The sequence below is a fragment of the Cricetulus griseus genome, chromosome 4 (assembly GCF_003668045.3).
Source record: "Cricetulus griseus strain 17A/GY chromosome 4, alternate assembly CriGri-PICRH-1.0, whole genome shotgun sequence".
NCBI lineage: Eukaryota > Metazoa > Chordata > Mammalia > Rodentia > Cricetidae > Cricetulus > Cricetulus griseus.
Window position 1 is genome coordinate 217950174 of NC_048597.1, and position 27163 is coordinate 217977336.

Sequence of the window (27163 nt, forward strand, 5' to 3'; positions counted from 1 at the left end):
AAAGTAAATTAGGTACAGAGCTTTGGACTCATCAAGCTAGAATAAATAAGGGAGTATTTTCTCCAAATATGCCAAAAACAAATGGACTAGACATTGTAAATGTAATTCTTACCTGATAATTGTTCTTATTGTTTATAGTTTTATTGTATTGGAGTTAAAACCTTTTCCTTTTATTTAGACAAAAGGGGGAAATATTGTGGAATATTCCTTTACACTGTGTGAAGATATTTCACTGTGACTGGTTTAATAAAAATAATAGCTAGGAAGGATTTTTAGAGCAGAGGACTCCAGATGCTGGAACTCAGAGGAAGCAGCATGGGTAATAAAGGTAACATAGCCCTGAGGCAGGAAGTAAGTGAATAAAAATGGGTTAATTTAAATTAAAAGAGCTAGTTACAAACAAGCCTAAGCTATCAGCCAAGCTTTCACAATTAATAGGAAGTTTCCATGTGGTTATTTGGGAGCTGGCTGGCAGGACAGAAAAATCCAACTAACACTAGGCTCATAGCTCAGAGGTACAGGGGCTCACTGAGGTCACCCAAGTACCATACACACATACATGAGTGAATAAACACATAAATAATCTGTACAGACAGACCAAACTTCATTTTTTTTTTTTTTTTTTTTTTTTTTTTTTTTGGTTTTTCGAGACAAGGTTTCTCTGTGTAGCTTTGGAGGCTGTCCTGGCACTCATTCTGGAGACCAGGCTGGCCTCGAACTCACAGAGATCCTCCTGCCTCTGTCTTCCAAGTGCTGAGATTAAAGGCGTGCGCCACCAACGTCCGGTCAGACCAAACTTCAAAATTAAGCTAGAAAGATCTTTTAGGAAAACCAGCATATATGGTAAATAAGAACATCTGGGGATAACCTTTAAACCCAGCACTTGAGGCAGAGACAGATGGATTGCCAGGTGTAAGGCTGATTTGGTCTACATAGCAAGTTCCAGGCCAGCCAGGGCTACATAGTGAGGCTCTGTCTGGTAACAAAACAAACTCTCTGAAGGCAAACTATCAGGTTCAAATCAAGGTTCCATCTAATTACATCTGTGTGCCTTAATTATTCATTTGTAAAATAGGGAAAACAGTGCCTCTCTCAGGGGTTATTGTGAGGGTTCAACTAGTTAACATCTGCAAAGCATTAAAACAATGCACAGCAGTTCTTGAAAAATAAAAATTAAAAAAGACGTTTTATGGACATTATTTTTATGACTTTCATGGAGAAGTTGTTAAACTATGTAACCTGGGGGTCAAATCTGCCCTGCCTCCTGTTTCAGTATGGCCTGTGAGCAAAGAACAGTTTTTACACTTTTAAATGGCTAGGGATAAAAGCTAAAAGAAGACTAACATTTCCAGATGCTGTGGTCTGGACAAGAAGCATCGCCCATGGCTCAGTGCTGAAGGCTTGGTCTTGAGCTGATGGTTCTATCTGGGGAGGATCCTGAAGTTGAGATGAGGCCTAGCTGGAGGAAGTATGCACAGGAGTGTGTTCCTAGGGACAGTGTCTTGGCCTGCCCCTTTCTCCTCCATTTTCTGCTTCCTGTGTACCATGAGGTGGGCGGTTCGGCTCTGCCTCACTCTCCCCACCATGAAGGTCTGAAACCAGGAACAGAATAAACCCTCTTCCCTAAGTTGCTTCTGTCAGGCGTTTGACACAGCAATGAAAAGCCTGACACCCTGGATGCCAAAATGGAAAGAAATTCAGATTTCAGCATCATATTTTGTCCATATTATGCTCATACCTTTGTTTTTTCTCCTGTGTGGTACTGGGAATTGAACCCCTGGTCTTGTACACACTAAGCAGGCATTCTGCACTCTGGCAAAGTTCAGTAGCTGTGAATGACCAATGGCCTACAAAGCCAAAAATAGTTACTATCTGCCCTTTTATAGAAAATGTTTGCTCTAGAGTCACAGGGAACAAATACTGAGAAGGAAGTGAACACATCCTCTAGAAAGAAGGAAGCAGAGATTCTTATTCTTCTCCCCCCTAGCCCTGGGAATTCTCCACATTGCAGTTTTCCTCACTTTCCCTTAATTAATCTAAATGTGCTCCGCTGAAAACAAACACCCTGGACCTCATCACTCCCGATCTCCTGCTGGTGTCCATGGGCTCTCTTAGCTAAATCTGCAGAAATTATCTGCAGTCTGTAAAATTCAACACTGATTCTACACAAAATGCTTGCTCCTCTGTGGATGCAAATAAGCTGAGCCAAAAACAAAGGTGTTTATACTGAGAACGCTTGTCTTTTCCATAACCAGACTCATGGAGCCTCAGCTAGCCTTGAACTTGCTGTGTAACTGAGGCCAACCACGGACTTCTGAGTCTCCTGCTTTAGCTTCCCAAGTGCTAGGATTATAGGGTTCACCACCATGTCTTCGCTCTTTGAGACAGGGTCTTGCTATAGCCCTAGCTGGCCCTACAACTCACAGAGTAGCCCAGGTTGCCTTCAACTCACAGTAATCCTCCTGGTTCTGTCTCCCAAGTGCTTGCATTATAGGCATGTGTTACCATACTCAGTTCAATATTATAGTCCTTTTAAAACTTTTGTAAAAAAAAATACTTATATTTTATGTATGAGTGCTTTGGCTTTGCCATGTATACCTGCAAATCAGAAGATGGCATCATATCTTGGTATAGATAGATGGTTGTGAGCCACCATGCGGTTGCTGGGAATCGAACTCAGGACCTCTGGATGAGCAGCCAGTGCTCTTAACCCCTGAGCTATCTCTCCAGCCCCCTGTCATCTTTTTTCTTTTTTAAAAAGGCTTGTGTGTGTGTGTTTGTGTGTGTGCTCGTACATGCATGTGTGCACACAAAAATACAGATGCTCACAAAGGCTAGAGGTATCATATTCCCCTGGAGTTGGAGCTACAGTGGGTGCTGGGAACTGAACCTGGGTACTCTGCAAGAGGAGGACACATTTGACCTCGGAGCCACCTCTCTAGCCCTATTTTTCTTTCCTTTATGTTATAGTCTTGTGTCTGAATATATATGGCAGGCAATGTACTAGAGTACATGGCAATTGTACTCTAGGACATTTATCCTAAAAAAGAAAAAGGAAGAAAGAAAACTATACTCATGCACCATCTTTTGTGTAAGGTCCACAGCTTTGTTTGTAATAGTCGAAAATGAAAACACCCTTAAAGTAAATGATTAAACACACTATGGTACATGGGATGCTACTCGGGAATACGAGGAAAGAAAAACTGCCAACACAGTCAACTTGGGTGGAATTCTGACATTATACCATGTGAAAAAAGGGAAGCTTAAAGTGCCACACCTGCTACGACTCCACTTAGGACACTGTTAAGTGAGAGGTGACGAATAAATGGAGCTGGCTGTGGTGGTGAACACCTGTAGTTCCAGACCCAGCAGGTGAAGACCTGAGCAACATAGTAAGGCCTGAATTAAACAAAAGAAAGGGTAGCTTAGTGTTAAGGGCATTTGCCGGTCTTTTGGAAGACCTAACTTTGGCTCCCAGCACTCATATTAGGTGGCTCACAACCACCAGTGACTCCAGCTCCTGGGGATCGTTGCCCCACGAAGAGCCCGGCGATTGACCTCAAATGGCCAGGCTTCTCACCCTCTGAGCTGAGTACAGTCAATATATAATTGCGTCTGCTCAAGTCAATTCCCATCATTTTGGGCACAACCCCAACCTACCCTATCGGCTTTACTCAGTTCTACACCGCCACACCTCCCTTTAAGCTGCTGGAAATCCCCCAAAATGTCTCTGTCTCCTCCGCCTGGATCTTTATCTCCCGGTTTTCTGACTAGTGAATTATTCTGCAGTTTTGGATTCAGCTCAAATGCTCTGAGGCCACCCATGGTTTCCAGGCACTGCTCTCTGTCATGTGGCACTGATACAAGCCTCCAGCACATGCTGTGTTATCCCTTATGGATATTCCTCTATGCAGGTTATAGTCTTCCCACATAGGAAAGGTTGCATGTATAGCACATAACATGTGGCTCACACAGAAGTGTACTTAATGAGTCCTAAAGCTTGTCTCATTAAAAGGCTCTACATCGGAGATAGGTAATAGAATTGTCAATAAATCACCCTTTTAACTGGCTCCCCCTCCCTCAACTCCAGACTGGTGAAATTTCATCAAAGTGGGAGGTAAAGGTGACACAGTTTAGAGAGTGCCACTCTCCATCAATCTGAAACTTCAGCTGGCATGGCAAGAGCCAGGCTCTGGGCAGCTTGACTTCAAGGCTACAATGCATTCAGTCCTGGGTAAATACATGAGCTGCACTAGCTACTTTTTGTCCAGACAGGCTTCTAACAGGCTAGTATGTAAGAAACTGTCAAGGAAGAAGGGACTGCCCTTTCTCTTTAAACGCTGGTGATCCACCCACCAGTTGGAGGCAGAGGCAGGTGGATCTCTGAGTTTGAGGCCTGCCTGGTCTATAGAGTGAGTTCCAAGATAGCCAGAGCTACACAGAGAAACTCTCAAAAAACAAAAAGAAAGAAGGAAAGAAAGAAAGAAAGAAAGAAAGAAAGAAAGAAAGAAAGGAAGGAAGGAAGGAACATTCCAAACCATTGATGAAGCTTCAGTCTTTCTGTTTTATGGACCCCACTGGGGTCAGGAAGGCAGTGAGAGAATGGCTGGCCAGTTGACAATGACAAGTGCACTTATACTCGCACATAAAAAACAGGTTAAAACATTCAAGCATATTCCCAGCCTTTCCGAAGCCTCCTACTACCTCTCACCACCCATATCCAACAGAATAGAATGAGAGGATAGTGAGGGAGAAGAGGGCAGAGTCCTCAGGAATCGCGTGATCAGAAGCTATTTCTTACCAGTTCAGAGTCCCCAACGTAAGAATTCAAGTTTCCAGTCTGCATCCATCTCACCTTCCACCTTGCTCCACTAAGACCGACTTACTTGAAACAACCTATTACTTCCAAGCCCGGGCCTTGCTTGGAGCAGCCTCTCTCTCCCTCAGCCCAGAATGCCTCTTCCCATGAAACAGACACAAGCCTTCCATATTGTGTCACCCTTGAGGTTTCCTCTAGGCTGCTGGTTACATCTCCACAATCATAGAATTTATCACTCTAAGGTGGACTCATTCAGTGAATGCTGCCCCTCGCACAGCTGGCCAAGCACCATGCACAAGTGAATGCTGACTGAAGGAACGTCACAAACATAGCACCTCATCAAACACTTCTGAGCATTCAAAGAACTGGAGGTAAGGGAGGTGCGGATGTTCCAAGGCTACCCCCTAGAGGAGAAGAGAAACAACACACCTACAGTTAAGAGCGCAGGAGCAGAGTGCCAGCTTCCTGTGCACAGCACCTAAGCATCACTAGGTCCGGTTCAGCAGGCTTGCAGAGGGCCCTAAAATTCTGCATTTCAGATAGGTTTCCAAGCAAAGCTGATGCTACTGGTCTAAGGGCAATGGTCTAAAGGCTCCTTCTATTGAAGGGACACTAGAAGAAGTGATTCACCACTCCAGAGGGAAAATGGGACAGACACTCAACTTTACACCACCACCCATGTTAGGATAGGGCAAAAGAAAGAAGAAAACATGGGTCACTTCCAACAGAAACACACGTTTGGCAGAGAGAGAAGTATATGAACCTGTGACCACGAGTCAACATTAAACACAAATGCAGAGTGCTCTAGGACCTCAAGGGTGCACACACCTATGATCACAACACTTGAGGGATGATAGCAGGATCATGAGTTCAAGGTCACCTATGACACAGACAGTTTGAGACCAGCCAGGGTCTATGAAACCTTGCTTCACAGGCAAAAAAAACCTGCTGCTCTACAGAGTGGGGAGGGTTTGATTATTTGTCTCTCCTTGAGAAAAGATGAAAGGAGCCTTGAAGCATGGACATGACTCTGCCCAACAGATGTGTCTGGAAATTTCCAGGGCAGGAAGCCCTTGGGGATGGAGAGCGCAGACCACAGACAGCACAGACAGTTACTGCAGGAGACTGTGGGCAACTCGGGGAGAAGGGCACGAGGGGTGAGTGGAAAGTCTCTGGTAACTGAAAACACAGCTGGCAGTACTAGAAATGTCAGCTGGGGCTGCCTGCCAGCAACACAAGTCCATAAGCGCCTTTCGCCTGCCTCTGAGTCAGCAGGGGCAGAGGATTTCTATGAGCTGCTTAGAATAATCAGGTGGTCATTTCAACCAGCAGCCCATTCCTAAATCCTCCTGAACACTGGCTGCCACCTGATGCCTCTGCATTTTCCCACAACCTCTGCACAGTGCAAAAACTTACAAGCTAGTCTAAAGAACAAATAAAACAACAACAGCAAGAAAACGGGATTTGCCCCAAATAAGACAGAGGTATCTTGGAAGCACTAACCACTGCACAGCTCTGCTCCATTCCTGCTCCCCTGACTTTCCTGGGGCTGTGGAGATAGCTCAGTGGTGAAGAGCTTGCAGCACAAGCATAAGGTCCTGAAGTCAGAACCCCAACACCACATACAAACCAGAGTGAGGTGGCATGTGTCTGCAATCTCAACCCTGGGAAGGCAGGACAGGAGGACCCTGGAGCTCAGTGCTCACCCAGGCTGACAGTTCCAGGTTGGTAAGTGGAGAGCAACTGAGAAAGATAACCCACTGCTGATCTCTGACCTCCATATATACGCACACACAGGGACACACAAGGAACACACACACACACACACACACACACACACACACACACACACACACACACACACACGAATGAAATGAAGTAAATTAAAAACATGAAAGGACTGCCTTCAAGAATGGGCCAGAATTAGTTGTTCTTGCTCTGGTTGTTTCCACCATCTCCCCTGAAGGAAAGTGCAGGTAAAATCCTATGCTCCCCTCGGGAACTGGGGAAGACAAATTCTACCTTTTATGATACAGGTTGACTCCTAACACTCTGCTTTGGCTCTCACATAAGTGAGTAACTACTGCTTGGCTTCATTCATTTATTCATAAAGGTGCTGGGATTGAAGCTAGGACCTGAAGCATGCTAGATATAAGCTCTCCCCTAAGCTAGGCCTCTAACCACTCAAGGTATTTAAAGAGTCACAGTTTTAAGCAAAGAATTAGGCCAAGTGGGGAAGAGAGAGCCCTTGGCTGACTTCATGTGCTTCCTCTTTTGGTTTTGGTTATTCTATTCTTATCATGCCAGCTCCCTGCAAGTTCCACAAAATCACACACACACGTGCTACCTCTGCCCCGTGCTTATCTGTCCTCGTCTACTGCACACACCCCTCCTGAAGCAATGGATTACTCCCAGTTTGTACATCTCTACTCAGAGAGGCTGCTCTGGCCCCTCTGACAAAAACAGCATCCTCAGGATCCTTATTCTGCTTTAATTTCTTCATGTACTCATCACTACAGGACATCCGTAACAGTTCCTTGGTTTATTGCTTGCTATCCCATTATGAGCACAAACTCGCATTCAAAAAGACTTTCCATGAACAGAGATAAATCTGTGGAATAAAATGAAAGGCCACCCAGAAACAGCAGGAGAACAGATCAGAGACCTGAACGTGTGCATGTGCGTGTGCGTGTGTGTGTGTGTGTGCCCATGCACATACATGTCAATCTGTTGGATACACAAGGGTCATTAGAGACCTGAACATGACATGTGTGTGTGAGCGTGTGTGAGCGTGTGTGAGCATGTGTGTGTGTGTGTGTGTGTGTGCTGTGTGTGTGATGCACACCTTTAATCCCAGCACTAGGGAGGCAGAGGCGGGAGAATCTCTGAGTTTGAGGTCAGAGTGAGTTCCAGGACAGTCAGAGATACACAGAGAAAACCCTGTCTTGAAAAACCAGACCAAACGAAAACAAAAGGGACAAGGGATGATGAATGAACATAAGTTTTAACTGTGCACAATTAGATGGATGGCTTGTCATCCCTACACAAAGAAAGCAACAGGGGGCTCAGAAGGGTGAGAGGCCAAGGGCTGGGGTTGTAGCTCAGTGGTGCAGCGTTTGTTGTCAAAGGGCAGTAGGGCTCATGTAGACAGAACGAGTACAAATGGAAATGAGAGGCTTTTCTTTTCTTTCTTTCTTTCTTTTTTTTTTCTTTTTTTTCTTTTTGTTTTTCGAGACAGGGTTTCTCTGTGGCTCTGGAGGCTATCCTGGAACTAGCTCTTGTAGTCCAGGCTGGTCTCGAACTCACAGAGATCCGCCTGCCTCTGCCTCCTGAGTGCTGGGATGATTAAAGGTGTGCGCCACCACCGCCGGCCTACATCTTTTTTTTTTTTTAAGATGGGATCTTTAAAAAAATTATTAGTATTATTATATCATTGTCATCATCATCATCATATCATCAAGACAGGGTGTCACTATGTAGCCCTGGCTGGCCTAGAACTCTTTATTTTTATTTTATGAGTATATGAGTATTTTGTCTGTATGCATGCTTTTGTACTATGTCCATGCCTGGTGCCCAAAGTGATCAGAAGAGGGTGTTGGCTCCAGTGGAACTAGAATCACAGATGGTTGTGAGCCACTATTTGGATTCTGGGAACTGAATCCAAGTCTTCTACAAGACCAAAAAGTGCTCTTACCTCCTGAGCCATCTCTCCAGACCCCAAGATAGGGTCTTTTGGTGAACACGATGCTGCTACTTCAGCTACAATAGATGGCCAATAAGCTCCAGGGTCCATCTAACTCCACTCCTTATCACTGCCTAGGTTTTCTGTGTGTTCTGGGGACCCAAACTTAGGTCCTCATGCATGCACACCAAGTATTTTACCCACTCAGCATCTCCCCATCCCAGAGGGCATTCTTTTAAAGGACCTTTAGAGATGAGCTAATACAACTTGTGCTCTAGTTGTTGGTTTGTTTTTTGAGAAAGGGTCTCACGTGGCCCGGACAAGCTGGATATGGAGGATGAGATTCCTATGTCCTACCTCTCCCTCCCAAGCACTGGCATTACAGGTGTGCACCGCCATTCCTGATTTATAATTCAGCTCTTAACAGCTGAGCTAGCATTCTACCTAAGTCAGTTACTTTTGCATTGCTATGGCAAAAATATCTGTCAGAAGCAGGTAAGGGAAAGTTATTGTGGCTCATGATTCGAAGAGATACAATCCACCATGGTGAAGGCATGTCAGTAGAAGCTACTGATCACACTGTGTGTATTAGTTACCACCCCCATTTTGGTTTTGGTTTTGGTTTTGTTCTCTGTAGTTAATTTTCTATTGCTGTGATAAAAACACCATGACCAGACTACTTATAAAAGAAAGTTTATCTGGGCTCACAGCTCCAGAGGGTAATCAATGAGGGCAGAGCAAAGGCATGACCACAGGGACTCAATAAGGTAGAAAAACGACTCCCACATGCTCTTGCCCCCTCCACAATAGTAAGTGAATGTGCTTTAAATTCTTAAATGAAAACTATGTATATATACATACAGAGTATATACATATAGGTAAAAACTTCTTTTGGGCTGAGCATGTGGCGAATACAAATAACCTTGGCACTTATGAAACTGAGGAAGAGGACTGTCAAGGCCAATCTGGGCTACATGGTGAGTTCTAAGCTACAGAATCAGACCCTATCTCAAAAACAAACAAAACGAAATCAAAAGGCAATTTATTTGGTGTGTATGTGCTTATGTGTGAACAGGGTGCACGTGTGTATACGCAGGTGTGGAGGTGAGAATACAACCTTTGGTGTCATTCCTCAGGCACTGACCACCCTTTTATTTTATTTTATTTTATTTTGAGGCTGTCTTTCACTGGCCTGGAACTTGCCAAATACAGTAGGATAACTGCCATTGAACCCAAGATATTCATCTGTCTCTGCCACCCCAGTGCTGGGATTATAACCACCATGCCCAGCCTTTGGTTCTGGGAACCAAACTTGTCTTCTGACTTCCAAGTCAAGCACTTTACCAACTACACTATCTCCCTAGCCCATTTTAACCACTTTTGCCTATAATGACTTATTATTCTGTGAGTAGCTTGGTACCCTCAGCTTCAAGTGAGACAGAAAGGGAGTTTGGAGCCTTCCATTAACAACGTGAAAATATTCAGCTTCATGCTCCAGTTAGAGATATAAGACTTTACTAGCGAAATTCAGATTTTAATAGTAACTTCTCCCAGGTGGGTTTTTCATTCACAAACCAGAGTAACAGACATGAGTTCACCTGCAGTAGCCTGGAGATTGAGAATTTTTCACGAAGTCACCTTTACTGCTTTTCTTTCTGTGTCACTAGAGACTGAAACCAGGGCCTCCCTTAGGCTAAGTGAGTGTTCCAGAACCGGACTCCATCTCTAGCTCCTCAGTCATACCCTTTAGTAAGACAAAACTTCCAATCCCTAGATACTCTATGTGGGGTCACAAAGCAACTGAAACTGAAACCTACTCCAAAAACTTCAGGTCTACAAAGGTCCAGTAAAACATACTCAGGCCAATAAGCCATAGCTACTTGTGTTTGTTTCACACTTGCCACGGCCACACCAGTTCTCAGGTATATTGTGCGAAGCTGCTTTTCAAGCTATGAGTAGCCACAACTGAAACTGTATTACCTACAAATCCCCAGTGCCTACTAGGATTGCTAACCTGTGGCTCACACGCATTTTCATTCATTCATCTTGTTCCCAACTGGAATAAGCAATGATGCAGTCAGCTGTTTGGGTATTCTCCCTATGGTCTTGCTGGCATATAAACCAACCGCAAAGAAGCTGGATGGTTTCATGCCAAAGAGACAACGAAGAGTGCCAAGAGTCGACAAGTTGGCGAGATAGGAGCCATGGTTGTAAGTTGGGAAAGTCTAGGAACACATTTTTAGAAAAACTATGTGGTTTCATTCTTCCGTCATCAAGCTAAACCAAGTGTGGCTAAGGAGCAAACAAAGGAGTCTTAGACACAAAACAATAGCGGAACTGTCTACAATGAAAATGAAAAGCACCCACAAGCATGGGCTTCTGACATTCCCCCAGTCACGCTCCAGAAGATCAGGGTGAACCCCATGGAATAATTCACTCTTCTGGCAACAGGTTTTCCAGACTGCTACATCTCCAACTGTCCATAACCCAGATGTTGTCAGGCAGCAGCACTGTGTGCATGTGTGCATTCTCTCTCTCTCTCTCTCTCTCTCTCTCTCTCTCTCTCTCTCTCTCTCTCTCTCTCTCTCTCTCTCTCTTTCTGCTTAGTTGATGTCCAAATGTTAACAGCATTATCCATAATGTAATTCAAATGAGAAAGAGATCAAAACCCTTTCCCCTTCCTCTCTCCCTTTCCCTATTGGTTTGAGACAGCCTCACGTTGCAGCTCAGGCTAGCCTAGAATTTACTAGGTAGCCCAGGCTGGCCTTGAATTTGTGTCAACCCTCCAGTTTCAGCCTCCCATGCTGGGATTACAGGTGAGGGCCTCCATACCATGCAAAAGTGAACTTCTACTGAGTAGCAAATTCTTATCCCAAGTGTCTGCTCCTCAAGTAGTGTATTCTTCATCTCTAGCTACTTTAGAAAGTCAGAGAAAGTCTTAGGAATAAACTATTCAGTGAGTATTCAGAAGTTTAAAGTTTTATATACAACGTCATTCAAAATCAAAAGGAATCTAAAAACATATGTCTACAACTGGTCATGACAGCTCACACCCACAATTTCAGTACTCAGAGACTGAGGCTGGAAGATCAAGTCTGAGGCTGTCCTGGCTACACAGTGAGTTTCCAGACAGCCTGAGTACAGAATGAGACTCTGTCTCAAAGCTCCCTCTCCCCCACCAAAAAAGAACTTATATCTAGAAAACAGCAGAAAAAGTCTTCATTTTTCAATGGGAGTTGGTGGTGCACGCCTTTAATCCCAGCACTCAGGAGGCAGAGGCAGGTGGATCTCTGTGAGTTTGAGGCCAGTCTGGTCTACAGAGTGAGTTCCAGGACAGCCTCCAAAGCTACAGAGAAACCCTGTCTCAAATATCCAAAAGAAAAGTCTTCATTTTTCACTCTGCTGCAACAGATCTGGGGTGTTGAACTAAGACTCACTTGCATCACTGCCTTACAGGCTCACAAGTGACACTAAAGATGGGTTGGTTGCTTGTATCCTGCTCGGGTTCATGCCATCTGAAGCACAGGTGAGTAACCCAACAGAGGCTGTAAGAGCTTTGCTTCCACCCCACCCCCCCAAAAAAGAAGCTATGTTGGATCTCAGCTAATAGATCCAAATAATAATTTGTCCTGTGCCTAGGACAAATCCCTTAATAGCTTAAACTTCAGAGTTTTTCAATCTACAAAATAAATGGTTTTAATAGAGGTTTCGATGGATTCTTTAGAACATGGTTATTCTAGCTCTATAACTATCCCTGTGTAATACACTACACTATACATAACAAAAATGGCATGCACCAACAAGTTCTGACTTCATTTCCTTCTCCACCTATTCTTGTATTGCAAACAGGGCAGGATTCCAGACTCTCATGTGCAGCACTTACAGCCAGTTCTAGTGAAGGTTCTGTACCTAGATTTAAAGGATGAAAAGAAAATATTCTAAAACTGTGGCCTTCACCCATAGAACAGATAGTTCCTTCTGGAAGCTAAATTCTCAGATCCTAGTTCAAAACTTTAGGAGGGACAGAAGAGATGGCCCTCAGGTCAAATGTCTGCCATACAAGACCCTCTGATTTGAGTTCAGCCCTTAGAATCCATGTAAAGACAGAAGAATGAACTCCACAAAGTTGTACTCTGACCTACACACACACACACACACACACACACACACACACACACACACACACACACACACAGCCGTCCCCTCTCTCCTCTAAGCTTACATACAGGTCTGAATACTAAACACGCAGGTTTGGTGATATTCTCCCCATTCTGCTTTCACAAATATAAAAGAGGGGGTATGTGAGTTGAGGGGCAAACAGAAACAAACCACTTGCTGACTTGAGATCTCATGAGGGAGAATGCTCCCTGAATCTGGGAGGTGGGCTTCTACCCAACTTGCTGGACCCAGATGGACCTGATATACAGTCTGAACCTTGGACTTCTGTTAGAGACATGGAGATGAGCTGGGAGGAAGAGATCAGAACCTCCATGGATACAAATGGCTCTATCCAGACTTCAGTAACATCCCATAGGTTGCCAAGAAGTCCTGTAGTATCCTTCTAGCCATTAAGGGAAAAGACTTTCCAAAGAGAAGAACCATAGGTTTCTGTTTTGTTCCTAATAAAAAGTTCAAATTATTAAAAAATAAAAAGGGGGTTTTGTTTTATTTTTAATTAATCAATTAGTTTAGAAACAGGGTCTTGCCAGGTGTTGGTGGCTCACGCCATTAATTCCAGCACTCAGGAGGCAGAGACCAGCCTGGTCTATAGAGTGAGTTCCAGGACAGAATCCAAAGCCACAGAGAAACCCTGTCTCAAAAAAAGAAAAGAAAAGAAAAGAAAAGAAACAGGGTCTCATTATGTAGCTCTGGTCTGGAACTCACAGAGCTCTGTCTGCCTCTGCCTCCACAGTGCTGGGATTAAAGGTGTGTGCCTCCATCACGTGGCTAAAATGTGATTTTTAAAAAATGAACATATTATTCCTTTCTGTCACACTCCTACATAACCATCCAATGGGCTACTAAGGCATTTAAGTTTAAATATTTCTAAAGGCAAAGCAAATCTAGGTCCAAGTATTAGCAGTAAACTGAGAGGGTGTGAGAGCCTGTGAACGCTCACTTTCCTCCTTGGGAAGAGAGGAAGAGGAGGGCATTAAGTTAACAGTGAGTGAGGCTGAACTGGTGGAGCTTAATTCAAAGTCACAAAGGAGTGACTGAAATCATTCTGTTCAGACTCTGTCAGCAACAGAAGACTCAACACAAGAGCACGGAGACTACATCTAACCCTACTTTTGCCTAATCCAGCCTGTGACCTTAAGCAAGCCCTTTCTGGACTTTGTCTCAATTGTTAAATGTAAGCTACTGAAGAAGAGCTGTGGATTGCAAACTCTTTGAAGGCAAGGAACATAAATAAACTCAGATAAATTCAAAACTGCACACTTAGACCAAGTGTGGTGAGGCATGCCTTTAATCTGAATACTTATGATCATGAATTCAAGGTCATCCTCAGCTACATAGCAAATTCAAGGCAAGCTCAGGATACCTGAGACCCTGTCTCAAAAAACAAATGCAAACAGTCAGGGTAGTGGTGCATGCCTTTAATCCCAGCCCTCAGGAGGCAGAGGCAGGTGGATCTCTGTAAATCCAAAGCCAGCCTGGTCTACAGAGTGAGTTCCAGGACAGCCAGAGCTACATAGTGAGACTCTGTCTTGAAAAAAACAAAACAAAAACCACCACCAACAAAACACTAATAAGATAAAGCAAAAATCTGCAAACGGAACACATACATTTATTTATACTTTCTCTGGAAGCATCATTAAATTATTATTAATGAATCAGACGCAACAGTATGCCCCTATAGTCCCAGTTACTTGGGAAACAAAGGCAAGATGACTTGAGCACAAGAGTTTTGGGGCAGCTTGCTCAACACATTGAGATCTTATCTCTTTAAGCATTATTATTAAGGACTAGAGAGATGGATCTGTGGTTAAGAGCTCTGACTGCTCTTCCAAAGGACTCAGGTTTGATTCCCAGCACCCACACAGCAGCTCACAACCATCTATCATTGTATTTCCACAGGATCCAATGTCCTCTTTGGCTTCTAAGGGCACCAGGTGCACAAGTGGTACATAAAAATATCCATATACATAAAAACAAACAAACAAAAATATATTAATATACATACATATAAATGAGACAGACATGTTGGTGTATACTTGTAACCCCAGCATTCAGTATTCAGGAAGGCAAGGCATGAGACAGATGGTTGAAAGCCAGCTTGGGTAACTTAATGAGATCCTATCTAAAACACATACAGATAGATAGATAGATAGATAGATAGATAGATAGATAGATACACAGACAGATAGATAATAAAACACAAACACCTACTATTCGCAGAGCATTCATTACATGAAGTTTGAAGTTCATAAAGTAATTGAATCGTTAGCACTCAGGTAGGTAATGATGTCCATTTACAGAGGAATAAACTGACTCCCTATCATTAAGGAATTTAAGTTTTTTCAGCTATGAAGTGGCAGAGCCAGGATTCAGATCAGTGCAGAGTCTGTGTCACACTGCATCTCAGATCATCAAGCAAAGTTCCCAACGAAAACACAGCACAGTGAGAGATTACAAACATCAACAAATGATTACAAGATGAAAACCAGACAAGCCAGTGCCTGACCCGGTAGAGAATTCTGAGCAATGCAGAGGTCAAGCAACTGCAGAATAACCTCCAACTCTGAGCACTAGGAACACCAGTCTCCTCTGAAGGTGTGTCATGAGGAGGGGCCCAAAACAGGCAGTACTGGTCCCCTCTACTGGGCAGGCAACTGTCCTGCCACTGCCCTAATAAAAAAACATCTGAACAGGATAAACTCGTGACTCCAGACTTGGGTAACTAGGGCATCCCCGAATACAAAGATTTATTGATTATGCATCTACACTGAAAGAGCAAGTACTTTATTCTATAGCTTGGTTCTTGGAATGTAGTACTGGATGATAGCATCACTGGTGAACTTGACAGGGCCCATGCCATACCTATGACTCAGAAATTCTAGGGTGAGCTCTAATGAACAACAAGTCCACCTGACGAAGTTTGAGAACCATTACCCTAACTGGGGGGGGGGAGGGGGGCAACTAGTTACTACATCATCACGTGCCAAAAAGCCTCTAACTGGTTCTTCAGTGTCTGCTTAACTAAAAACAGTCAGGATTCACCAGAAGTTTGAGGTAAGACTCGAACAGCCCTTGTTGTAAGTAGTGAAATGTAGACCTGGCCTTTCTATGGCTCCCAGCACCACTGAGCTCTCCTGAGGCTTTATAGAAGAGAGTCTATAGTTATGTTTAGTTCTAACCTATGTTTTTTGTTTGTTTGTTTGTTTTTGTTTTTTTTTTTGGTTTTTTCCAGACAAGGTTTCTCTGTGTAGACCTGGCTGGCATTGAACTCACAGAGATTCGCCTGCCTCTGCTTCCTGAGTGCTGGGACTAAAGGCGTGTGCCACCACTACCTGACACAGCCTAAATCTTTTTAAAGACATTTTTTTATTGTGTGTGTGTGTGTGTGTGTGTGTGTGTGTGTGTGTGTGTGTGTGTACATGCCACAGCATACTTACGGAGGGCAGAGGACAATTTCCAGGAATCATTCCTATCCTTCCACTATGTGGGTCACAGGGATTGAACTCCGGTCATCAGGCTTGGCAGCAAGTTGCCTTTACCTGATCAGCCTATTGCCAGTCCAAATCTTAACACAAAACTTCTTTCTTCCTACTGCTTTTCACTAGTCCCCACTCATCTTAGATGTTACTGCCACAATTAAGTCACTCTTCAGCTTCCAAGTCTCTAGTGGCCTTGACACCTTTTGCATCCTTTAGTCCGGGTTAGTTTTAATAATCCTCTTGGTTTCCCTGTTTTACCTGGGGAAATCCTGCCCCTTCTTAGGCCAGTTCAGTACTCTAATAGAAAACCATTTCTTTCAGGGGTCATGAAAAAGTCACAATAGGTGTTGTACAAAGAATACCAAACATCTCATTCAATCCTCACTAATAGTGAGATTTAGGAGTCATCTTTATTTCCACATTTGAAAAACTTAAGCTTGGGGAGATTAAGTAACTTGCCCAAGGTTACAGCTAGTATTTTCATGCAAATCCTTCTGTCTCCAAAGCCACTCTCAGACTGCTTTGCTTTTCAAAGTGCCAAACTATTAACCATCCTACTTACCAGTCTGACTCTAATATGTGGAGAAGCAAAGTTTCCTTAACTAAGTAGAAAGCAAAATCGAAAAGGTGTCTGTGTCTTTCTGCTGTTTTGAAACAGGAAGAGGGAGTGTTAGGCACACACTAAGAGCCTTCCAGGCAAAGTCCAGCAGGAAAAACCACAGGCAAGTAGCATCTCCCCACCTGGAGGGCATCCACCTGGCTCAGCAGTGTAGTCAAGAGGCAGCCCAGCTTGATCCAAAGCACAGGACACCAGACCAGAATGCTGGTAGGGAACAGGTGGTGAATATATTCCCCTCCCCAAGCAGCCCATTAGCCTGGCCTCCAGGACCTTTTGGTGGTGACTGCGGGTTATTTTCTAGCGTGGGGCAGAGTAGTCCACACCAAAAGATCTCCAGACCCGATTCTAAAAGCGCCAAGGGCAGGCAATGACTCCTGAGGAGATGGCTTATTAGCCTGTACAACAGCACAGCCAACTTCAAGGAGCACAAAGGAATGACTTTCTGACAAGATAAGATGTTTTAGTGTGCCCATCGGAATGTGGAGTCAGCCACCGCCCCTTCCTCCATAGACCGGCTGCAAGAACATTTTCTCTCGTCTGTGTGACAGAAAAGGAGGCGGATACCCCAATGTCTCCTTTTCTTAGGGCGTCAGCGGCACAACTCTCGGTCTTTCCTTCCAATGGCTGAACGGCTGCCCCTTTCCTCTCCCAACTTGGCCTCAATCCCCCTCTGCGCTTGGCACCGCTCTCCGTCCCACCCTGCTCTCTCTAACCTCTCTTCCCCGGTCCACCACCCCGCTTTGCTTCCCGCCCGGTCCCTTTGCTTCAGTCAGCCACCGCCCAGACCCCGGCACCTTGAGCGTCACATCGCACAGCTTGCCCTGCCGCCGGATCTCCTCCATGACGCCGTAGCCACGACTAGGCAACTCCGACACGGAGAAATGCACCAAGTCCTCCAGCTCCTCCGCGCCGTCCTCCACCATCTTCCCCGGCCGCCGCAACTGCGCAGGCCTGGCCGGCAGGCTTCACACTCACCAGGGCGGGGCAGGGGAGCACGCTGACGGCAGCGCGGAGCGCGAAGCAGAAATCCCACGGCCCTGCGCGGCCGCCGTACGCACCGGAAGTCCCGATGCCCCGCTTCCTGGTTCATACATAACCTTCTTTTGCCGCAACCTAAACCCCAGTTTCGCCTACGCAGGTGCTCCAAGCCTTCCAGGTTAATCGGCCCCATCTAGGTCCTCTTCGTTCAGCCCTGACTTTGCCTGTACCTTCAACGGGGGAGTGAGGACTTCAATTCCGCCACCGCTTTACACCACTTCCGGAGTCCCTGGAAGCTTCCCGTTGCCATGGCGACCGTGTACACAGCGGGTCGTCAGGCAGTCCGGATTCCTCCTTGGAGTCGCTGCAGTTACAGAGGTCGCGAGGTGAGCAGTAGCCACGCGCCGGTGGGGTTAGGTCAAAGAGCACTCGCGCGGATATCCGCCCTGGCTGCCGCCAGCGCCCTTTTCTGTAGAAACCCAGGCACCCCTAGAGAGCGTGTTGTGTCATCTTGTGCCCCTTCAAGCCTGATCGCGGCTTAGGGGAGCGTCAAGTTTTTGAACTAATGTTCTCTAGTCCCACGAGTCTCCCCCGGGGTCCCACGACTCGCCCTAGACAGAGAGGGCGTGAGGTTGAGTGTCAGGGGTCATTCGGACGCTTCACGCCTCAGTTTTCGAACTGGAGAGACCTTCGGCATCTTCACTTCGATCCTTTCGAACGGCAGAGGAGGAAAGCTCTGCAGAAGGGCCTGGGAATGGGAGCGAGTTCGCCTGCCATGAACGCTTTAGGAAAGCTGTCTGTCAAAAGGGTGAGAAATGAGAGAGAGAGGCTGGTTTTGCCTGGATGCCAGGTTTGGGTTCACCTCACGGTGTGGTACAGTAGGTGTTGTGGGTGTAGATGCTGCTGTTTCTCGGGCAGTCTTTGTCTCTGGTCCAGGTAAGAGCATGGCAGATAGGGACCGCCAGTGCCTACCAGTCATCCCATCGAATGTCAAGTCTTCATGAGGCCTTCCCAGGCCCCAAACAAATGAAGGAACACTGAATCTCTCAGCACAGAGGGTTCATTTTATCAATCAGCCTTATCCAAAGATTTTGTTCAAATGACGAGAGGGGGCGGGGCTTCCGTGCAAAGTCCTGAGGGAAAGATACACTATCTAATGCGGAGGGTGTGTTGAGAGACTGAACATGGCTTCTTGTACCTGGAAATCAAGTTCTTCTTAAGAAGCCTGCAAGTTCAGGGGTTAGAGGTAGCGTGGGAGAGGAGTGACATCGTATACCTTGGAACTTTCTCAGTAGTGACTGAAGATGGACCCACCTATGGAGATTCAGTCACCCTCAGACTTCCAGCCATGACTCTCACCACCAACCACCATTTATTGAGCACCTGCTGTGTGCTGGGCGCTGTTCTGGACCTTGTGGGGGGAATCACAAGAGAGAAAAGGCACACTCCTTGTCCTCACGCAGCTTGTAATTTCATTTGGGAGCTGAAGCCCACATAAATGAAGCGACATAAGAACGGTAACAAGCAGTATTTCAGTAAGTGCAAATGGCATGGCTTAGACGCGCTGTTGAGCTGTAGGCTTGTGGGAGGAGTGTAGGTCATGGGAAAGGCTCCTTGCAGCTTGCAGACTCCAGGAATGTTTGGTGGCATGAGAGTCAGGAGAACCTATCTAGGGAAGAATAGATAGGTGGCTGCATGTGCATGTTGAAAATGTTAGCTTATACCCAATGGCACTGGAATTTTGCTGGGCAGGAAGCTGGGCTGTTGGGGTTTGTGTTTGGGAGGGTTTCCCAGAGCTGTAGAAACTGAGTAAAAAGCACACCTCTCATTTGGAGGTGCTGTCCCAACACTTGGGAAGCAAAGGCAAGAGGACTGAGAGGTCAAGGCCAGCCTGGGTTACACTGTGACACACTATCTCAGGGAAAACATTATTTAAAATCACGAACAACAAATCACTTCTCTCTATTCTCAGTTTCTCAGTAATATAAATCAAAGTGAACTTGGAAATGAAATCTTCCCTTTGGTTTCCTCAATTTGGGGTTCACATTAGAGCTATGTGTGATTTTTTTTCCAAGAGCTCAATTTTTCAGACAAATGGTTCAACCAAGCTTCGTTCTTTTCTTACCCCAATATTTTTCAGATTAATTTTCTAAAAACAACCACAAAAAAAACCTCTAAAAGATACAAGAGTGCTAGGGAAAGACTTCCATGAAATAGGTACTCAAGCGGTATAGGAAATGCTTACACTGTAACAGGCAAATTTGGGGGTACTGTGTTTTTTACTTGATTTGAGACTTGCAGTGCATACCATCGATGGGTGATGCTCTCATTTTATCCACATCATCAAAACTGTAAGCTGGAAGAGTAGCACCTTCCATTTAATTTATTTCTGTAGGATACATAACATCATATGTATTTGTAATGTAATTGTAAGAGGAAATGATCTCAAGTTGTGTATAGACATGTGAAAGCCATTAATAGTTTTAAAATCTAAAATAATTTTTGTTAGGTAACATCGTTGCACCTCTATTAGAAAAGTATATGTAAAAATGTTACTATTACTTATTTGATACGCTTTTAATATTTTATTTTAGTTTATTAAGTGTGTGCATGTGTTTGTGTGTGTGCACACGAGCATGTGCGCACACCCATATATGCCAAAGAATTTGTGTAGAGGTCAGAGGATAGCTTGGGCCCTTTCTTCCACTATCCTGGGGATCAAACTCAGGTCATTAAGCCTAATGGCAAGTGTCTTTACCCACGCCATCTTGTTGAGACTTCTATGTCTTTTTCATGTGTTTGTTTGACCCAGAGTCTCACTACAGCATTGGCTATAGACCAAGTTAGTCACAAACTCATAGATCCACCTGCCTCTGACTCCTAAGTGCTTGGATTAAAGGTGTGTGCCACCACCACCCGGCCCCTTATATGATTTTTATGAATATTAGAAGAGGTTCTATTTCACATGAGAAAGTTTTCCTGTAAAGGTTTTTTTAAAAATCCTTAAGCATCCCTTCAATTTGTTAGAAGACTGAATCATGTTCCTTTGTCTGACATGTCTCTAACTTTTCATAAATTCAGTGAATTCTTTTGCTGATAGATGCTTGTTTTTCCTTTTCCCTTCTCTAGCTTCTTCCCTACTCCTCTCCTGTCTCCTTCCCTCAATAAAAGTGCAGGTTACTTTGGGGGAAGATGCTTTATTCCTTCTTGAACTGGCCCAACCCTAATGGAGTATACAGTGCAGCCTACATCCTGTATTTATTGTATTTAAATTTGGTTTTGTGCATTGTACAATAGTAGTTCTAAATGGTATTATTTTTTGAGATAGGCCATTGTTAATCCCTGACTGGCCTTGAACTCACTATGCAACGGAGAATGACCTTGAAATTGTTATGACCATCCTGCCTCCACAAGTGCTGGGGTTTTAGGCAGGCACGGTGCTGCCTCAACATCTGACTCTTAGGAAGGGCTCATCTTAGAGCTGTGAGACGTCTCACTGGGTAAAGTCCTTGTCGCTTCAAGCATGAAGACCAGAGTTTGGATTCCTCGAGCCCACATAAAAGCTGCTCATGCTGGAGCTGAGAGACATGTGCATCCTGTGGGCTTGCTGGCCAGCAAGTATAACCAAAGTGGTGAGCTCCGGGTTCAGTGACAGACCCTGCTTCAAAATATAAGGAGGAGGTCAACAGTGCAGACATTCCTTTTCCACCTCTAGCTCATATGCTCACTAACATGAGCCAGTGCGCGCACACACACACACACACACACACACACACACACTCACACACACACACACACACACACACACACACACACACACACACACACACTCACACACACACACACACACACACACACACACTCACACACACACTCACACACACACACACACTCACACAGGTGAGTGCACACATGTACATACCCAAATGTCTCAGTTTAATTTAGCTAGATTTAACAGAATTAATGATTATTACAAGTAGATTTTACTTCTCTTGCCTTAGAGCACTGAAGATTTTGTGTCAGTACTTAGTCCTTTATCATCACTATATATCATGAGACACTGGAAAAAGTGATCAACTAGCCGGGCGTTGGTGGCGCACACCTTTAATCCCAGCACTCGGGAGGCAGAGGCAGGTGGATCTCTGTGAGTTCGAGACCAGCCTGGTCTACAAGAGCTAGTTCCAGGACAGCCTCCAAAGCCACAGAGAAACCCTGTCTCGAAAAACCAAAAAAAAAAAAAAAAAAAAAAGTGAACAAGTGCTCATTCCCCCTTAAAGTCATAAAAATGAATTGGGTATCACAGTATGCATCTGTAATATAGCACTGAGGAAGTGAAGACAGGAGGGTCAGGAGTTAAAGGCCAGCCTTGGGCCAGTGAGATGGCTCCTATGTAAAGGATGTTACTTGCCTTGCAAGTCTGGTGACTGAGTTTCATCCTTGGAACCCATGTGAAAGTGGAAGGCGAGAACTGACCCCACAAATGTGTATTCTGATTTCCACACAATTAAATTAATTAACTTTAATTTAAATTTTTAAAAAAAATATAGAATGCTTCACGAATTTGCATGTCATCCTTGCGCAATGGCCATGCTAATCTTCTCTATATCGTTCCAATTTTAGTATATGTGCTGCCAAAACGAGCACTTTAATTTAAAATTTAATTTGAAAAATAAATAAATAAAACTTAAAAGGCCAGACTGGGATACATGAATACTAGTCTCAAGACAAAACAAAATTAGTTGAATTATCAGTTGCATTTAATCACTTGTTTGCTTTTCCACTCTGAATTAAGAGCAGCAGTCCAATTGGTAGAATCTCTTTCAAGTAGCATTTTGACTTTACTTGACCTTTAACCAAGCTTGCCTCCCTATCACTTCTATTTTATATTTTACAAGTGTTCATCCCACAAAGCTGTATATATTTGTCTGTAGACGGAGTTTCTGTCTCACCTGGTCCTACAGCTGCTTTGCCTCAAATAAACACAGAGGCTTATATTAATTATAAACTGTATGGCCAATGGCTTAGGCTTCTTACTGGCTAGCTTGCTCTTAATTATTAACCCATTTCTATTAAACTATGCATTGCCATGAGGCTGTGGATTACCTGTAATCCAGCATGTTACTCCTTTGGCAGCTACATGGTATTTCCCTTTCAACCACTCCCTGTGTCCTTTCCCCAGAATTCTCCTTGTCTAGTAGCCCTGCCTATACTTCCTGCCTGGCTACTGGCCAATCGGTGTTTTATTCGTCAACCATAAGAGAAACATATATACAGAAGGATGTCATTTGTCTTCAGTCACTATACTATAACAAGACAAACACACACACACACACACACACACACACACATGTATGTATGTATGTATGTATGTATGTATGTATATAGGTATGTATGTATGTATGTACGTATATAGGTATGTATGTATGTATGTATGTATGTATGTATGTATGTATGTAGTGAGGAAATGGAGAGATGGCTCCACAGTTAAAATCACTGACTGCTTTTCCAGAGGACCTGTGTTCACAACTGTAACTCTGGCTCCAGGGGAATCCATTCCCCTCTTCTGGCCACCACAGGCACTGCACATACATTGCACATAGACATTTATGCAAGAAAAACACCCATACACATAAAACAGACTTTTTTTTCCCCAGACAGGGTTTCTCTGTGGCTTTGGAGGCTGTCCTGGAACTCGCTCTTGTAGACCAGGCTGGTTTCAAACTCAGAGATTCGCCTGACTCTTCCTCCCAAGTGCTGGGACCAACGGCATGCACCACCACCACCCGGCAAAATAGACTTTTTTTTTTAAGGTGAGAATATAGTTAGGTTTTAGGAGAGCAAGAGGGAACAAGAGACTGTTTTTTTTTTTTTTCATCAATGTGAGAGAAGAAAGACTATTGGATTATGGACTAGATCAAGAACTCTTAATTGGGACTTCAGATGATTCAGTGGTTAAGAGTGCTTATTCCGCTGGGCGTTGGTGGCGAACACCTTTAATCCCAGCACTCGGGAGTTCGAGGCCAGCCTGGTCTCCAGAGCAAGTGCCAGGATAGGCTCCAAAGCTACACAGAGAAACCCTGTCTCAAAAAACCAAAAAAAAAAAAAAAAAAAGAGTGCTTATTGCTCTTCCCAGCACCCATATCAGGCAGCTCATTACTGCCTATAACTCCAGCTCCAGAAGATCAGACTCACTCTTCTGGCCTCCAAGGACACTTGTATGCTGTTGCATATACTCACACAAACACACACAAATAAAAATAAACATTAAATTAAAAAAAGAATATTTAATCTAGGGCCAGCCAGATGGCTTGGCAAATAAAGTGCTTACTTTGGAATCCTGAGGACACAAGTCTGATCCTGGAGCCAACATGGTGAAAAAAAAGAACTGACTCCGTTGTCCTTTGACTGCCACCACATGCTGAGACAGGTGTCTCTCATTCACAGTAATAATAATGATGAATATATATCTTACAAGATACTTAATTTATTCTCATATGGTTAGTCTGATAGAGACAGAGGCATGAAAGAAGGTCTATTAATGAAGAAAAGGCAACTAGCTTTAATGTATTCCGGGCAAGTATGTCAAGAGAAAACAGAACAAATGAAGCAAAGCATAAGTGGGTTCATCTTAAATACAGGACATTTCTAGAAACAGCAGCTAAAATCAGGCCGCTAAAGGGATTTCTGTCTTTTGGGATCATAGTGGAAAATGGCAAAGTAGCCTATAAGACAGGAGGCACATGTCCTTGTTGGGTAGTGACAGTGGGTTGCAACTGGTCTCTTACAGGCCAAGCTGTCCTCCAGCTCACAAGAGAGCTGAGGCTGGCCTTGAACTCTTATCCACCTGCCTTCACTTCCCAGTATTAGGGTTGCATGCCTGCACATCATGGTAGGTTTTTATTCTGATCTTGACAAATGACCTCTCCCGTCTAGTTGGTATTTGATGATGACTGCTAAACATATTTTTGTTCTCTTCTCTTTAGCTAAAATGGGTACTAGGAAAAAGGTTCAAGCGTTTGTTCGTGTCAAGCCTACTGATGACTTTGCTCATGACATGATCAAATATGGAGATGACAACAAAGTAAGTGAAATGTGTTTGCTTTCACTTATCCAGTCCTTCCTTGTCCAGTTCAGTGTGACTTTGTTTTCCAACAGCCATTCGAGGATCAAAACCAGAGGTCCTGGAGAGATGGCTCAGTGGGTAAAGATGCTTGCCACCAAGTATGAGGACCCGAGTTCTGTTCCCTAGATCTACATGGTGGAAGGAGAGAATCAGCTCCTAAAAGTTGTCCTCCAAATTCCATACGCATGCTGTTGTATGCACATTTACACACACACACACACACACACACACACACACACACACACACACGTGCTGCAGCACAAATGTGGAAGTAAGAGAGCAACTTGCAGGATTCAGGATTGTAGAGTAGGTTCTTTCTTCTACCACATGGGTCCCGGGGAATCAAACTCAGGTTGTCAGGCTTGGTGGCAGGCACCTTTTCTCACTGAGTCATCTTGCCAGCCCTCGTAGAACTTTTTTTAAACAAATAGTTCAAGAACAAATTGCTCAGGTCTGGAAAGTCCCAATAGTCAGAAAAGACCTCAAGGATGCCTCCATGGGCTCAATTTCAACAAATACAGAAGCATAGAGCATGCATCCTGGGAAGCAACTTTTTGATTTTTTGGGGGCAGCGGGGGTGGAGGTTTTGAGACAAGGTTTCCTTGTGGCTTTGGAGACTGTCCTGGAACTGTCTTATAGACCAGGCTGGTGTTGTTTGACTTTTTTGGAGACAGGGTCTCATGGAACCCAGCTGTCTATAAACTGACTATTTATTTATTTATTTGTTTGTCTGTTTGTTTGTTTGTTTTGGGGGGGGGTTAGACAGTGTTTCTCTGTGTAGCTTTGGAGCCTATCCTGGCACTCGCTCTGGAGACCAGGCTGGCCTCGAACTCACAGAGATCCGCCTGCCTCTGCCTCCCAAGTGCTGGGATTAAAGGCGTGCGCCACCAATGCCCAGCTTAAACTATTTAACAGAGGATGATTTGGAACTCATGATCCTTTTACTTCTCCTTCCCAAGTTCTGGAATTATAGGTACATGTCACCACACCTGGTGACCCCATCTGTCTTGGCATTAGTTTTGTTCTTCTCTGGGTGGCTGGGTCTTGAACTTTGAATTCCAGCAGCCAGTAGAAGATTTCAGTTATCGCTTCAGTCCCCATCAAGAGCTTGGAATAAGCTGGTGTGGTGCCATAGTGTGGTTAGAAGTTGAGAGACTGAAAGGAAAAATCCAAATACCTAAATTCAAAGCAAGCCTTTGTATCACAAAAATGTCTTTAAAAAAAAGTTTGGGGCTGGAGAGATGGCTTAGAGGTTAAGAGCACCGACTGCTCTTCCAAAAGTCCTGAGTTCAATTCCCAGCAACCACATGGTGGCTCACAACCATCTGTTATGAGATCTGGTGCCCTCTTCTGGTGTGTAGGTATACATGGAAGCAGAATAAATAAATTGTATACATAATAAATAAATAAAATCTTAAAAAAAAAAAAGTTTGAGCTGGGCGTTGGTGGCGCACACCTTTAATCCCAGCACTCGGGAGGCAGAGGCAGCTGGATCTCTGTGAGTTCGAGACCAGCCTGGTCTACAAGAGCTAGTTCCAGGACAGCCTCCAAAGCCACGGAGAAACCCTGTCTTAAAAAACCAAAAAAAAAAAAAAAAAAGTTCGGAATCTTACTGGTAATTAGTTGAAGGTGCATCTGAAAATCTTCTCAAGTATATTGTTTTTACTTTGGCACAGTCAGCAAATGCAACTCCACAGTTACCAGCTTGCTTCTCTAGCAGCTGCCTGGCCACTCAGGCTGATCAGAGAGGCTGGGTCACACTTAGCTAACGTTTCCTCTTTGCTGGCATGTCCCAAAGACCTGTGCTTCCACTTCCCCAAACCAGAAAAGGCCTTGCCCCTCCAAACCCCGCCCTACAGCTTCCGGTGCCTCTCTATCTCTCCCAGAAGCCCTCTGATGCTCTGTGATTACCTTCTGTCATCCAGGTGCTAAAGCAACCTCCTGATCCAAGGTTAATTTTATTAATTAGCACAAACGAAAACTCAGGGTCACAGTGTGATCAAATATCCCCCAACACAAGTTTACATGAACACAAATGACTGTGTCTGAGAAGTTCAGAGACTTTGTGTGTCCATTCCATCCCTGCTCCCAGTGACTCACAGATGTTTGTAGAAGTAAATCCTGGACACAGTGCAGAAGACGGAGGAGCATCACCACCTCACCTGTAGCCAAACAGCCAGGGCCTGAGCCAGAGCCATTGTTGCTAATTTCATTGCTACTCTTGCCTAATTCAAAGCTTCTATACTTATGAATGGGATGTAGCTAAATCTGACTTAATTAGAAC

At 44.4% G+C, this 27163-nt stretch overlaps 2 protein-coding genes and 1 non-coding gene across 13 annotated transcripts in view; 1 reads left to right on the top strand and 2 right to left on the bottom strand.

Annotated features, from left to right (window-relative positions):
• The window catches only part of Klhl18 (kelch like family member 18), a 53046-nt gene extending 35283 nt beyond the window's left edge, over positions 1 to 17763 (bottom strand). The window contains exon 1 of one of the 2 annotated variants that reach the window (XM_027414681.2): positions 17573 to 17763. In XM_027414681.2, coding sequence (XP_027270482.1) covers positions 17573 to 17701 — 129 coding nt within the window. In that variant the 5' untranslated portion in view covers positions 17702 to 17763. The remainder of the gene's footprint in view (positions 1 to 17572) is intronic. The other variant, XM_027414682.2, reaches the window with a different exon arrangement.
• A 5-nt stretch (positions 17764 to 17768) lies between these two features.
• The window catches only part of Kif9 (kinesin family member 9), a 52197-nt gene continuing 42802 nt past the window's right edge, over positions 17769 to 27163 (top strand). For 2 of the 10 annotated variants that reach the window (XM_027414671.2, XM_035444003.1), the window contains exons 1-3: positions 17770 to 18142; positions 19049 to 19291; positions 24740 to 24837. In XM_027414671.2, the coding sequence (XP_027270472.1) occupies positions 19255 to 19291; positions 24740 to 24837 (135 nt within the window). In that variant the 5' untranslated portion in view covers positions 17770 to 18142; positions 19049 to 19254. The other 8 variants (XR_004769765.1, XM_027414675.2, XM_027414679.2 and 5 more) reach the window with 8 other exon arrangements.
• On the bottom strand, positions 22294 to 22400 carry LOC113835539. Its single transcript, XR_003485166.1, has one exon. It is a non-coding gene; the product is annotated as a U6 spliceosomal RNA (small nuclear RNA).